Here is a 15,773-nt window from a genome sequence, read left to right on the forward strand (position 1 = left end):
TAAGGGCTTGCTTTCTGCTTCCAGTATGGTGCCTTCTTGTAGTATCGGAAGGGTAAAAGGGATAAACTCTCCCTCAAGCCCTCTTAGAAAGGCACTGATCCCATCCATGAGTGTGGAGCCATCCTGGCCTAATCACCCCCTAAGGGCCCCACCTCTTAATAATGTCAACGCATTGTGGATTAGATCACAATGTGAATTTCAGAAGTACACAAAATGTTCAAACTACAGCATATATATACATCAAGTTGGTAGTATAAACTACTTTCAAATAATTTTAGAACACAAGTGTTTGCCCATTGGTAGTGAGATGGATTCTAAGTACGAAACCACAAGTGAATCTAAAACTATAATCACTAGTGTTAGTAAAATTATATTGAAACTTTCAATATAATTTATGATAAAGGTAAACAGGCTGATGTCATTAGGAGCTAAGATTTTTGTATTAAATACATTCTAAAATCAATAAAAACTTGCCATTTTTTTTTTTTGAGACGGGGTCTTGCTCTGTTGCCCAGGCTGGGTCGCAGTGGTGCAGTATTGGCTCACTGCAACCTCTGCCTCCAGGTTCAAGGGGATTCTCCAGCCTCAGCCTCCCGAGGAGCTGGGACTATAGGTGTGTGCCACCACGCCCAGCTAATTTTTGTATTTTTTGGTAGAGACGGTTTCACCATGTTGGCCAGGCTGGGTCTCGAACTCCTGACCTCAAATGATCCACCCACCTCAACCTCCCAAGGTGCTGGGATTACAGGCGTGAGCCACCGCACCCGGTCTATTTTTACCTTTTAAAAAAAGACTTGCCTAGGCAGACCCGCTGAAAGGACCTAAATGCAATGATGATAATAGCCATCAGCACTGCCTAGTGCTCAGTGTGGTCTCTAAACTAAACACTATTTCCTACAAAAAGGTCCACGAACCCTTGGAAAAAATGTCTGAGGCAGGAAATGCACAAAGTAGACCTGGGTTAGCTTATGTCAGAAAGCAAGGAAATACTGAGTAATTCTGTACCAATTCAGTAGGATACAGGAAACAACTTAAGGGGCTCCCACTGGTAATGGGGCAATTTGAGCATCAAGAAATAATGAATGGAATAGATTGAAACAATATACACAAAATTTGCAAGTTCACTACAGAAAAATAAATGATTTGTTACCATTTTCATTGGCTAGAGCACCAACTCATTTACTCTAAAAATTGTTAAAGAATCATGCATTTATCTTGAAGAAATATATTTCAGGAAAATAAATTACTGATAAGGAAAAGGTCTTGACAGAAAAATTCTAGCCAATACAGAAAAATTATGGAATTAGAAAACTACAATTGCAAACCTTAATAAAACAACAGATCAGAGTAACAATCACCAATGAAAAGCAAAAACTTCGCTTGCTTCAGCAGCACATATATTAAAATTGAATGATACAGAGATTAGCATGGCCCCTGTGCAAGGATGACATGCAAATCTGTGAAGCATATTAAAATGCTGTAAAACAAAAAAAAGCAAAAACCATTGAGTGGCAGGTTAATGAAGTTAACTTCAAATGCAGGGACCAGGCTGATCCCACCTGCACCCACTGGTCAAGCAGCATTCAAAGTTGGACAGACAGATAACGTGCCTTCTGGTTTAACAGTACACAGCACCACTGATGAAAATTCATCTCCAAAACACGGAGCCTGAATCTAGGCCAGTCTCAATGTAACTACCAATAGGGAATTTGTGTGACAGGAATAAATTTAAAAACACACGAAAGAAGCAAACGGCTAAATGTTGGACATTCTACAGGAAAAATGGCCCGGTTCCTCCCACAAATGAATGACATAAAGGAGTGAAGAGGTTTATAGAACAAAAGGGATTTAAGAGATGTAGCAACCAAATGAAATACATGGATCATACTTGGACTCATTCAAACAAACCAAAAAGATGTGGGATGTCCTTTCAATGATATGCCAGAAATCAGTAAATCTGATTGTTCTAGTTATGATTTGATTAACACTAGTTACTAGTTATTAGCTAGAACATTCCAGTTGGTAAGTTGTCATACATATTTAAGAAATATGAATCCAAACTAGATTGTGATAATTCCCTCATAACTTCACCTCTACCTGAGTTTCGGGCTCTGCTATCCAGCTGCATACTAGTCTTCATCAGATGACACAGGCGTCTCCAACACTGCATGACTGGAACTTGAACTCGCTTCTGTTTCCCCTAAATCTGTTCTTTTTTCAAATTTTCTATCTTGGAGTTGCCCTCTACCATCTATCTAGACACTTTTATCAGGAACTCAGAGAGCCATCTTTACCTCTTAGATATAATCAGTCTTGTAAGTCTTGCCCAATTTTCTTTCCTAAAACTTTAAAAATCTGTCCTGTCTTCTGTAGCAAATACCACAATGTTAGTTCAGGCCTTCATCTTCCTCAGCAATTAAGACATCCTCCTAACTGGTTGTCTTGCCTGTAGCCTCTTCCTCTCATGGCCATCTGCCACACAGCCGTCACTTACCTGTGTTACAAACTGATGATGTCATTCCTGTGCTTAAAACTATCTAATACCTGGTATGTCAGTCTTAATTCCTTCACATGATTTGTGAGATCCTCCACTATATGAGCCTTGTCTTGTGCTTCATATATCTGATCCACTGAAGTGACTGTGGTTCTCTGATGCTAGAGTGCCTTTGCTTCTTTGTGCTTTTGTTCCCTCTGTGTGCAGAAAAAAATCTCACCCCTCACCTCCTATTAGTAAGTTCTCCAGGAATATTTTCCTGATGCTAAGTAGGTACTTCAATATGTGTATTTTTATCACTGGGCTGATCACACTGTTGAGTTACTGAATGAGAACTTTGTGCTACCCTTACTTCTGTTATGAATTAAATAAACATAAAAATAGGGAATATATACTGTTCCAACAAAACTTTTCCTCTTTGGATGGAAACCTTCAAGGACTTAAAGAGGCATAATTTGTTTTAAAGTCCCTTAAGGATGGACAAGAAAACATTTAGTGGTTCTTTTGTTCAGCCATCACACAAAGAAGTGGAGCATTAGATAATCCAGAATAGCAGCCTTGCTATCCAATCTACTGTTTATCCAACAATAATAGGAAGGGGAGCTCTGCAGGTCGGGAAAGCTAGCCCAGGATTACAAACTGCCATAAATGAGCTACATGTCAATTAGTTGGATTATGTATAACATTTTATGAAATAATGCTCTTAAAAACAAAAACCCTTATATGTTACTAAAGATTAAACTTAAAAGGAGGGTATAAAAAACATATTCACAGAAAATATTTATTATACTACTCTTTGCACTATGTATGGAACAGTATGTTTATTAAGTCCAAGAGAAAAGATAATTCACTGACATGAAACACCCAAATTTCTTCATTTTAAAAGTAGTTTAGAGATAGCATCAGGTAGGCCAAACAACTGCACTGGGCCCCTGTAGAGATTAGGGTTTGGTCTATTAAAAAAATCTTTTCTTGCTGGAACTGGCTTCCCTACAAGCTCAATAGGTTCTGGAGCTCATTTACCAGATTGCTCGCTGGATCCCAGAAAGTTGCCCGTGGTCAGCTAAGTGACGGAAGACTATACGACTAAGCCTCCAGCGCCGCTTCACACCACGCGGACGGGACGTCATAACACACCGATTTCTGATTCTAACAGGACAGCTATCCCGGGGGAGGGCAGCGATTTCTTCATCGGCCATGTCCTAAGGGAAATCACATTATTACACAGATTGAATTACATTGTTGCACATGTATTTTGCTCCTTCTCACTGGCAGGTAACTTATTTATTTTTTTTTTTTTGAGACAGAGTCTTGCTCTGTCACCCAGGCTATGGGTGACAGATTGTGCAATGACACAATCTCGGCTCACTGCAACCTCTGCCTCCTGGGTTCAAGTGATTCTCCTGCCTCAGCCTCCCAAGTAGCTGAGATTACAGGTGTGCACTACCACACTCAGCTAATTTTTTGTATTTTTAGTAGAGACAGGGTTTCGCCACATTGCCCAGGCTGGTCTCTAACTCCTGAGCTCCGGCAATCCGCCTGTCTCGGCCTCCCAAAGTGCTAGGATTACAGGTGTGAGCCACAGCACCCGGCCACTAGCAGGTAATTTTCATTGCATGAGTACCATAATTCATTTATCCATCCTACCTTTGATGGTCATCTGGGTCATCTTCCGATTTGAGCGAATATGAATAGTACAGCTACATACTTTTGTTTAAGTCATTGGTAAAGTATGTGAATGTATTTCTGTTGCCTCCTCACGTTTTTTGAATCACAGAAGTTTGAAACCTCTGGGCTGATGATCAAATAGGAAGGAATGTGGCTTGAGATAAGACTAGAGAAGGAGGAAGGAGAGTATCACATGGAGCCCTGATGTCTATGGTAAAGATTCTGACAACTGGAGAAGTAAAGGGGAGAGATCAGATGAGGTTTATATTTTTAAAAAATCATTTGCAAGGTAGAGGATGAATCAGGTAAGGGCAAAGTGGTTGAGGGGAGAAAAGGAGGGATTACAGCAGTAGCTAGGGCTCAGGTTTTGTCAGTAGAGATTTCTTCCTATGTATGTGTTCAAGAGTGTGAGTGTTCATAATATTCACTTTAATCTGATAAGTGTGCTGACAAGTATGATGGACCCTGTGCTAGACTGTCGTGCAAGCAAAATAACACATTAAGAGAACACAAATTAAATGAAAGTATATACAAACCAAAAATTAACACAAAAGCTTATTGCATGTGTTACTATTATGAACTAACAGAATTATATAAAACAATATGATTGCCAGGTGCAGTGGCTCATGCCTGTAATCCCAGCACTTTGGGAGGCTGAGGTGGGCGGATCACCTGAGGTCGGTAGTTTGCGACCGGCCTGACCAACATAGAGAAACCCCGTTTCTACTAAAAAGACAAAATTAGCTGGGTGTGGTGGTGCATGCCTGTAATCCCAGCTGGCTGGGAGGCTAAGGCAAGAGAATTGCTTGAACCCAGGAGGCAGATGTGGTGAGCTGAGATCGTGCCACTGCACTCCAGCCTGGGCAACAAGAGCAAAACCCCATCTCAAAAACAAAACAAAATGAAAAAACAACATGACTGAGCCATTGAGTAGTAAAAAATAAATGTTATAGAAGGAACTGGAGAGAAGAAATGACTGGGCAGGAAGATTGAAGCCAGGTTTCATGGAGGTGGACTTTAAAGAATGGCTAGAAATTACTGATTGATTGATTGGTTGATACATACCCCTCCTTGTTCCCCGAAAGATTTAAGGCAGTTTACAAATGAGGAAACTGGGGCAAAAAGAAATGACAGTAGAAAGGATAAAAGCCTCAGGAACACAAAAGTGCATGCTGTGAAAGCCTGAGTTTGTTAGAACTGGGACATAAATTTGACTTGTAAGAAACTTAGCAGGCAGCAGAGAACCATGATCAGTTTACATGATTCAGACTCTGCACAGTTATTGCTGCTAGTCATACCAGAGACACTTCTTCTGGGTGTCTTCATAAAGGTACTCAAACAACACACCCCCAGCTGTATTAAGGTATAATAGACAAATAAAAATTGCATATATTTAAGGCATACGATGTCATGATTTGTTGAACATATACATTGTGAAATGATTACCACAATGAAGCTAATGAATGCATCCTTCACCTCACAAGATTACCTTTTGTGTGTGTGTGTGTGTTAAGAACACTTCAGATCTACTCTCATAGCAATTTCAAGTACACAATACAGTACTATTGACTATAGTCACGGTGCTGTGCATTAGCTCCACAGAATTGATTCATCTTACAACAAAGTACACCCTTTGACCAGTATCTCCTGATTTCCCCCTGCCCCCCATACCCCCCATACACCCTAGTCCTCCTAGCTCCAAGCAGCCACCATCCTGCTTCCCTGCCTCTATGAACAACGTCTTGAGCTCAGTTTCTCCCGGGCCCCACAATTTTTTTTTTTTTTTTTCGAGACACAGTCTTGCTCTGTCACCCAGGCTGGAGTGTAGTGGCATGATCTCGGTTCACTGAAACCTCTGCCCCCCGGTTCAAGCAATTCTCCTGCCTCAGCCTCCCGAATAGCTGGGATTACAGGTATGTGCCATTTGCACTCATTTAAGTTTTGTATTTTCAGTAGAGACAGGGTTTGGCCAGGTTGGTCTTGAACTCCTGACCTCAGGTGATCTGTCCGCCTCGGCTTCCCAAAGTGTTGGGATAACAGGCGTGAGCCACTGTGCCTGGCCTGCCACTTCTTATTACTCCCTAAATGTAGGAAAGTAGCTTAATGCCACTTTAGTGTAAGCCATAACCCAGTGGTCCAAGGCCCTCAGTTTTCTGCTCATCTGGCTTAATCTAGACAAGACTAAAAAGAAACCATAGTAATAAATAGGATGTATATCATTCTGTCAACTTCTCTAAATGTAGTTTTTTAAAAATCTGAGGTCTCAATAAGTTGAGTGGCCTTGAGTTTAATTTATAGCTCCCTAATAAGCCTGTTTAACGCAGATATGCTACATCACCACTTAGGTGCAGGGCTTTATGCTTCAGAAAGCCAAGCAAGGTGGACATCCTCTTATTCAACCCAAGCAGTGTGACAAGAAAGTAAGCCTTAATGGAAAGGCACTTCAGCACACAGAGGTGGGCAAGGGAGTTCAGGGAGACAGGCTCAGAATGGTACTGGGTAAGGAACAGTATCAACATCAGCAATGCCTCCCAATGCCTTGCCAGTTAAAAGATTGTGATAAGGCTGGGCACAGTGGCTCATGCCTGTAATCCTAGCACTTTGGGAGGCCCAGATGGGTGGATCACGAGGTCAGGAGTTCGAGACCAGCCTGGCCAACATGGTGAAGCCCCGTCTCTACTAAAAATACAAAAATTAGCTGGGCATGGTGGCATGCACCTGTAATCCCAGTTACTCAGGAGACTGAGGCAGGAGAATTGCTTTAACCTGGGAGGCAGAGGTTGCGGTGAGCCGAGATTGCACCATTGCACTCCAGCCCAGGGGACAGAGCAAGACACCATCTCAAAAAAAAAAAAAAAAAAAAAAAAAAAAAGATTGGGATGAAGTCAGGGAGAGACCTTAGGTGAAAATAATACCCAGTTTACCAGTACTTTCTAAGGCTGGCATAATGAAACAGTTGAAAGGCTAGTTAGGAGTGAATAGTCTTTAATTTGAAACTCACCAAAATCAGTTTCAAGGCTATTTGTTTACATTGATGTGGTTCTTATTCTCCAGAAATTATATTGACACCAAGTCACAACAAACAGTATCAAAAGCGATCTGATGTGAGTTAAGGATCTTGTGGTACAAAGGGACTCATCTTAATTAGCTAACCTGAAGAGTTTTTGGCAAAATGGTATTCTTCCTGAGTGAATTAATACGTAGCCTCTCATCTGCGTATTCATAGGCCATTCTTCGTCTCTTCACATCGCGCCACATTCTCCAGTCTACGTAGTGACTTCGAACTTGGCCTGAAGCTGATGAAGGAACCATCTGAAAGACAGAGACAAGGGACCAGTGAAGGATAGCCAGGCCCATATTCTGAGTGTTCCTCAATCCTGTAATTCTCTTTCTGCCACTATTTATGATCTAGTATTCTTTTAAGAGTTGTTTTAGATCAGTTTAATAATTTAAGATAATAGACTTCCTAATTCAGAATAAATAAGTTTTATGGATGTATATTAAGTCAAAATCATAATATAATGCAATAACATATGTATTGGAAGGTGAAAGACAGATTTTCAGAAATTTTTATTATTCTGTTCGACCTGTACTTAGGCCAATAGTCACATGGTTCAAAAATCAAAAAGGTATAAAAAGACACACAGTGAAAAGTCTCCCCACACCTCATTCCTCACCTGCCCAGTGACTCCTATGCCCCACAGGTATCCACTGTTTCCAGTTTCTTTTATATCTTTCAGAGATTCTTGTCTATATACACTCCCCTCCCATTTTTCATTCCCTCTTTTCAGTTAACAATATACGTTAGAGATCTTTCAATATCTGAATGTAAAAAGCTTCCCCATTTTCTTCATATTGCATAATCCACTATATAGAAGCATCATAATTTAACCTGCCACATATTGCTGGACAGACCTCACTATCATTATAAACAATGCTGCAGTGAATAATGTCTTAGAAATCACTTCATATGTATTCCTATATATCTTAAAGATATATTATTATTTATTTATTTTACTTTTTTGAGATGGAATCTAGCTCTTTCACCCAAGCTGGAGTGCAGTGGTGCAATCTCGGCTCACTGCAACATACGCCTCCTGGGTTCAAGCAATTCTCATGCCTCAGCCTCCTAAGTAGCTCAGACTACAGGTGCCCGCCACCACATCTGGCTGTTTTTTGTTTTTTGTATTTTTAGTACAGATGGGGTTTCACCATGTTGGCCAGGCTGGTCTTGAACTCCTGACCTCAAGTGGTCCATCCATCTCGGCCTCCCAAAGTGCTGAGATTACAGGAATGAGCCACTGTACCCAACGAGGATAAATTATTGGGAGCAAAACTGCTAGGTCAAAGGGTACTTTAAAACTATCACTGACCTAATACTTCTCAGCACTAGTTGTCCAGTAATAAGACAGTATATTCCTTGTAGTCTCATATTTTCATGGTGATAATTTACAGTTTTGACTGACAGTACAGGCAAAGGGAGTATAGATCACAAGAAACGTAAGTCTCTCTGAAACCAGAGGAAATATTACATGTTAATTAAATTGCCCCTATAGAAAAATGATGGCTTCTGATAAGTGATGTTTGTAAAATTATATGTATAGCAAAATATAAAACTGAAAATAAGAATACTATAAATAGAAAGCCAACATTTTTTCAGTCTATTAACAAAAGATAAACTGAACATCTTCAGTGCTCACATTACTAAACAAAAGTTCCATGGGGAAATATAACAATTCTGCAATCACCTTTTGGAAAAAAGATAAGCAGGAATAGAATGTGAATATTGATGTGGCATATGACTGAGTCCAGTGAATGCCTTGGTAACCATGGCTGGAAACGCTTGTCCCAGAAAGACGGGCTTTGAAATGTTGATAGAATTTTTACTAAAGTGGGGACAGGGGAGGGGAGAAAAGCTAGTTTGTCCAAACAAAACAGAAAAGAACAAGATATATTCATAAGATCAAGGAGAAATCATTCTGGCTGAAAGAAACCATTCACATTGAGGGGCAATGTGAGGTTTGCTTTTACCTATGAAATTGAGGGTAAAGGGGATTTAGAAAACAAGATTAAGCATTTCGTCTTTGAATTCTTTTTCAAAGTATTCCTAATCAAATTCTCCTAGAACACTTCTATTAGTTTTTAAAAACAGTCTTTCATTCTATTTTGCATACCTTGTTTTCTTACTAGAAAAGTAATAACACTTTTTTTTTTTGAGATGGAGTTTTGTTCTTGTTGCCCAGGCTGGAGTGCAATGGCATGACCTCAGCTCACTGCAACCTCTGCCTCCCAGGTTCAACCGATTCTCCAGCCTCAGCCTCCCGAGTAGGTGGGATTATAGGCGCCCACCACCATGTTTGGCTAATTTTGTATTTTTAGTAGAGATGTGGTTTCTCCATGTTGGTCAGGCTGGTCTTGAAATCGGGAAGTAATACACTTTTAAAATAAAATATTTATTGGCCTATTACATTATTTCTTCTGTGAATGCTTTTATGTCCTTTGCATTTCTACTGTGGTGTATTTCCTTACCAGCTTATAATGGTGCTTTATAGATTAAGGCTGCATCTATTCTGCTCTGTACACATCTTATCCTGCCCCAATCTCTTACCCCTCTTGAGCTCCTAAAACCTTTCCACTGGGCCCTCTAAATCCATGGTCTACCATCAAAATCTTTTAAATTCTCAACTTCTCTTAACATCTCCTTCACCTTTCGCTCTGGCCAAATTTTAAATCCCTCCTCACAGCTTTTCCTGTAGCTCCTTTTTCTTCCATAACTGGGCCTAGAGATGGGATAGGTAAGTGTCTTCCTTGCTCTTCATTGCAACTTCCAGTTCTCCTTCCTTCTTGAAAGCTCCTGGCTTTGACTCATGCCATTGGGCTTACTACCTTCCATTACCTCTCATCATTACAGTCATCTACCAAAGCCCCTGCTACTCCCTTTCATTTTTCCACGATTTTGGATCCTGGCTTACTGTCACTCTCTCCAATATTCTTGCTATCTTAATTCCTGGTGATTTCAATATACATGAAATTATACCCTAATCACTCTGTCTTAACACCTCTCCTTCAATGATTTTGGTCACTCTTGTTTAACTATTCAATTCCATGCCCATGTCGTGGGTATTTTGTTATTAATAAGTGCAAGTTCTCTATTATCTCACTTTGTATATCTCATTCTCTATCACTTCTTTCTAGCTTGCTCCTTCTAACACCCCAATAACAATGCTTCTGGGACTTTCAATCCATTGATCCTACCATTTTTCACTTTTTTCACTCAGCTTTTGATTTCCTTTCGTCCTCTCTCACCCAGCCTGAATTCCTTTGTTCTATAAATACAATGTTCTCTTGAATACACCATCAACTCTCTGGCCCCTCTCTCACTTCTCTGTACTTACTCCAATTCTCCTGACCATTCCTTCTGTCCATTTCCAACTCTTTTACATGGTCTCTTTCCCCTTAAATCTCTGACACTTGCTCCCACATCCTCACACTCAGCTGATGACTTCACCTTCTCCTTAATTATAAAATTAGAAGAAATCAAAAGATTTCTATAAATGCTCACCATCACAGTGACTCACTAGCATCTGTACCATATGTTCTACATTCCCTTCTGTTATCAGAGATCCACTCTGTCCAATAGAGTAGCCGCTAACCACATAGGGGTATTAAACACTTGTAATATAACTAGTACAACTGGGGAATGTAATTATTTTAATTAATTTAAAATTAAAAACCAAAGCATTGTAAACATTAAACAACTTTATTATTTTGGTAGAAGTATATTTTCCATTTTAATTATGGGAAATTTATCATCCAAACTGAGATATGCTTTAGTGTTTGAAAATCTAGTATAAAAAAAAAGTAACTATTTCATATGTCATTGTTATATTGATTCCATGTTAGAACCACAATATTTTAGATATACCTGGTTAAATATTATATTAAACTTAATTTCATCTACTTCTTACTTTTTAAATGTGGCTATTAGAAAAATTTTAAATTACACATGTGGTTCACATTATATTTCTATGGACAAAACTGCTACAGATGAACTGTCCAGGTTCCTAAGACCAAACTTCATGACTTCATGCACAAGACCCCATCGCCTTTGTTTTTTTTCTTTTTTTTTTAATGTTTTTGGTATTTTTAGGGCTAGTCAAGTGAAGCAGTGGGAGTGGAGAAGGAACAAATAAATCTGTATCTGGTTGTGATCAATTAGTTTTAAACACCACTGCAGTCGAACCAGCCTCCATTGCCTCTTGCCTACATAAAGGTACAGCTCTAGCAATTCTTCCCTCTTCTATATCATCAATTTTTAATACTACAGGATCTTTCCCTTTCATACACAAACATGCTGTTTTCCCTGCCATGTTAAAACAACACCCCCGCCGCCCCAGTTATTGACCCAGTTTTTTTGCTCTCCTTTACAGCAAACCTCCTTTAAAGGCTTATCTATACTCCAATTTCTTTCCTCCTATTCTCTATAAGGGTTTCGTCCCCATAACATCTTCAGAACACCTGTGATTAAGGTTCCAACAACTAAACTCGTCCCACCTGTGATTAAGGTTCCAACACTGCTAAACTCGTCAGCCAATTCTCAGCACTTCTTTTTAATTGATTTATCAACTTTGAGCAGAGTTGCCCACTCCTTACACTTTGAAATTCTGTCATCCTTTGCTTCCCGGCTATCCCACTCCCCTAGTTTTCCACCTCCCTAGCTGACAGCCCCTTTCAATCTCCTTTGCACGGGTCTCATCTCTTAACGTTAGAAGTCTCTGAAAGCTCAATCCTCGTACCTCGTCTCCCATCTACTCACTCTCTTCTAAATCGGAGTCAAGCTCACATCTTTTAATACCAGTTAGTTATATGCTTACGAAAACCAAACTGACATCTGCAGCTCGGACCTCCCCTGAACCAAGCCCAAGCGGGGAAGAGGGCGGAGGGAGAACCCCTGGACTGGTCCTCACTGAGCACTACAGGTGGCAGAGTCGTGGGGGACCCGAGGGTTACGAGATTCAGGGGTGAGGGGTAGCGGTGTGGATAAAGGTAGGAGCCTTACCTGCTTCAACGTCCGAAGCAGCGAACCCAGCATGAAGGCCGCCATGTTGTCCGCCGCAAACTACAAAGCGCTGCAACTTTATTGACACTACAGAATAGCCTAGGACACGAGGGGCGGGGCCTGGGTCGCCTGGGGCGGGGCGGGGCGGGGCGCGGCGGGGCAGGGCGGGGCGAGGAGAGGAGGCGGGTGGGAATGCGGCCGACAGGAAAGTGGAGTTAGTTTTGGGATCTGAGCTCTCGCGATATTTCATGGTACTTGGGCAAATGACAAATCCGAAGGCGTCGCGTTGATGGTGATGGCGCAGCCGACGTTCCTCTTGTGTTGCAGCCCTTCCTTCCGTTTTACACACCCTCTTAAACTACCTATGTCTCTGCCCTCCTCCTTTCCTTCCGCCTTTACCTAGTCGGCTGTCACCAATTTCTCTTCCACTGCATTCTCGGTTCCGCTCAACATGCACCTCCTATATACTTCACTCGGTTTAGGGTAGAAGCCTAGAAATTATTGCCACCTCCTCCTCCTCTGCCATCTCTCCTATAGATCCTGCAAATCTGTCCCTTTTCTCCACTATAATGGTGGTGTGGTGGTGATGTTGACGATGGCAATGATAAAGATAGTTCATTTGTATATCTGGGTGTATATATTATCTGTATTGGGATTTTAGGTTAAAAGGACGTAAACATTATGTTTGTCCTTGGTAGAGGCATTGCCATTTAAAAACTGCTGTTTTCACTTTGTTGTGCAGGAAACTAACCTTCAGATCATCTTTAGAGCCGCTGTCCTTCCTCTAGGATGAACCCTTAGAGGGGCCACTTTCCTTTGTGTGGATGTAAGGCAAGTACCACGCACCTACCGTTCTGATAGAAGAGTGTGGAGGAGCATATATTAGCTTGGCAAGTACCCGTGTCTTCGATGTGTTGGTGGATGAAGTGGAGCGATGCCTATGTGCTAATTACATCTTCATTGCTACCCAGGAGCCTTCTGGGAGGAAGGAGAGCTGAATGTATACTCTACTTTAGAGGTTCAAATGTATTGGACCATATCTAATGGATGGGGAGGGTCTGACAGGCCAGCTGGTGGGTAAACATAACATGAGTCCCTGTTGTGATAGAATCAGAAAACTAGACTGGCCTCAGGCAGGCATCTGTTCATAATTCAAGCAGGTGTAATACCCGTCTCTCCCTCCCCACAGCTGGGCTCATCTTCTATAATTAGGTCATGAAATAGGTGAGCTAGCTCTGTGCACTCTGGACTTTTCTTCCTTTCTGGAAAACTAGTTCTGAAAGCATCTTTTTTGTTGCTGTTGTAGGTTATGATTTAATTCTACCTTTTTGGTGTGACCAGGAACAGGGGCAAGAGTCCACCTGTACAATCTCATAGGAAGAACAGTCAGGAGAATTATTTTTTTTTTTTTTTTTGAGACGGAGTCTTGCTCTGCCACCCAGGCTGGAGTGCAGTGGCCGGCTCTCAGCTCACTGCAAGCTCCGCCTCCCGGGTTCACGCCATTCTCCTGTCTCAGCCTCCCGAGTAGCTGGGACTACAGGCGCCCGCCTCGTCGCCCGGCTAGTTTTTTGTATTTTTTAGTAGAGACGGGGTTTCACCGTATTAGCCAGGATGGTCTCGATCTCCTGACCTCGTGATCCGCCCGTCTCGGCCTCCCAAAGTGCTGGGATTACAGGCTTGAGCCACCGCGCCCGGCCCAGGAGAATTATAGACATCTACAGTGGGCACAGGACTTAGGCCAGATTTTCCTGGAAAGTGGTCAGAAAGACTTAGACTTAAGCCACGGGAGTTAGGCCAATCTGATGGTTTGCCCTTTCAAAGATGGCAAAATACCGTTGGATGAAGAGGTAGCCCAGGATCCAGAACTCTTCTGGTTGGTGGAGATGTTCATGCCCTGGAAGCTGCTGGTGCACCCCTGCTGGCTTTTTACTGGTTTTATGACAGATATTAAAAATGGGCTGAGCATGGTGGCTCACACCTGTAATTCCACCACTTTGGGAGGCTGAGGAAAGTGGATCACTTGAGGTCAGGAGTTCAAGCCCAGCCTGGCCAACATGGGTGAAACCCAGTCTCTACTAAAAATACAAAAATTAGCCAGGTGCAGTGGCAGGTGCCTGTAATCCCACCAACTTGGGAGACTGAGGCAGGAGAATCTCTTGAACCCAGGAGGCAGAGGTTGCAGTGAGCGGAGATTGCATCACTACACTCCAGCCTTGGCAACACAGCAAGACCAAAAAAAAAAAAAAAGTACTAAAAAGAATACAGATGAACAGTCAGTTGGAAGAGATGTGTAGGAGAAGGTACAGGGGATGGGACTTGGAGCTTCAATGCCCTTTCCTGGTGGGGCCACCCTCCACATATTCAGCTATCTACAACTTCTGAAAACATCTTTAAACAGCATTACTAACTTTTTTCTAAAAATTGTGATACAATATACATAACATAAATTTTCCCATCTTCACCATTTTAAGTGTACAATTCAGTGGCATTAAGTACCTTCACACTGCTGAGCAACCGTCATCACCACCCATCTCCAAAACTTTGTATCTTCCAAAACTAAAACACTGTACCATTAAACAATAACTCCCCATTCCCCCTTCCCTTCAGCTCCTGGCAGCCACCATTCTACTTTTTGTCCCTATAAATTCAACTACTCTACATAGCTCATATAAGTGGAATCATGCAGTGTTTTGTCTTTTTGTGACTGGCTTCTTTCACTTATAACATCTTCAGGGTTTATCCATGCTGCAGCACGTCTCAGTACTTCATTCCTTTTTATGGCTCAGTAATATTCCATTGTTTGGCTACACTACATTTTGTTTCTCTGTCATTAACACTTGCTTTTCCTACACCTTTTAACTGTTGTGAATAATGCTATGAAAAAATATCTTAAACAGCATTCGGATCTTGTTAGGCCATTTTTCGCTTTAAGAAGAGATTAAAACAACCTAATGGTGCGAGTGAGGCAGGAAACTCTGAGATGCTGAGACAAGACTCCAGGGTCTTCTTTAACTAATTGAATTGGTGTTTTAAAACAGCCTAAGATTTCCCCCCAGATCCCACAGTGTGCACTCCTCCCTTAGTGTGTGGGCCACTTGGCAGGGCCTAAAGAAGTCTCGGTTTACCTTGAATTTTCCCAAGGAGTCTCTGATTCTCTCTGGCCACTTAACAGAATGTGGAAAAGGCTGTTGTCTTTACTGTCCTGGAATATTAGAATCAGGAGAACCATCATAATTCACTTAATCATTCAGAAAATATTTACTAAATGCCTATTATGTATGAGTGTGTAAGTATGTGTCAGGTCTGAGACTGAAAAAACATCCCAGCCCTTCTGATACTTGTAATTCCACTGGGGATTACAGATTGAGACACGAGTGGAGCTATCTACCAAGGACGGTTATATTACCTTTGCTTTTTCCTTATATTCTTTCCTTTGGAGGCTTAAAAGTACTTTTTGGGTGGATAAAATAAAATTTAAGAGTTAATTATTTTTAAGTGTGATTGTGAGAGATGTTTATAGTTGCTATTTTCTAGGCCTAATTAAATTATAAA

The 15,773-nt window shown here is 41.3% G+C and overlaps 1 protein-coding gene and 1 pseudogene across 1 annotated transcript; one reads left to right on the forward strand and one right to left on the reverse strand.

The window, feature by feature from the left end:
• The first annotated feature begins 1,380 nt into the window (after positions 1-1,380).
• Positions 1,381-1,479, forward strand: LOC117076984 (annotated as a pseudogene).
• Positions 1,480-3,261: 1,782 nt separating this feature from the next.
• Positions 3,262-12,381, reverse strand: MRPS14 (mitochondrial ribosomal protein S14). Its single transcript, XM_033198690.1, has 3 exons — positions 12,222-12,381; positions 7,316-7,474; positions 3,262-3,696 (listed from the first exon to the last, which is right to left on the reverse strand). Exons 1-3 carry the CDS (start codon positions 12,264-12,266, stop codon positions 3,514-3,516), a joined length of 387 nt encoding a protein of 128 aa, XP_033054581.1. The 5' UTR covers positions 12,267-12,381; the 3' UTR covers positions 3,262-3,513.
• Between the last annotated feature and the right edge of the window lie 3,392 nt (positions 12,382-15,773).

The sequence above is a fragment of the Trachypithecus francoisi genome, unplaced genomic scaffold (genome assembly GCF_009764315.1).
Source record: "Trachypithecus francoisi isolate TF-2019V2 unplaced genomic scaffold, Tfra_2.0 Lachesis_group5, whole genome shotgun sequence".
Classification (NCBI taxonomy): domain Eukaryota; kingdom Metazoa; phylum Chordata; class Mammalia; order Primates; family Cercopithecidae; genus Trachypithecus; species Trachypithecus francoisi.

What these genes read in the sequence shown, in the direction of transcription:
- MRPS14 (XM_033198690.1), bottom strand. Translation starts at nt 12,266, where the DNA reads ATGGCGGCCTTCATGCTGGGTTCGCTGCTTCGGACGTTGAAGCAG. An exon ending in TGCTTCGGACGTTGAAGCAG is followed by an intron (nt 7,475 to 12,221) that starts GTAAGGCTCCTA and finishes TCTGTCTTTCAG; the next exon opens with ATGGTTCCTTCATCAGCTTC. An exon ending in TTTTGCCAAAAACTCTTCAG is followed by an intron (nt 3,697 to 7,315) that starts GTTAGCTAATTA and finishes GATTTCCCTTAG; the next exon opens with GACATGGCCGATGAAGAAAT.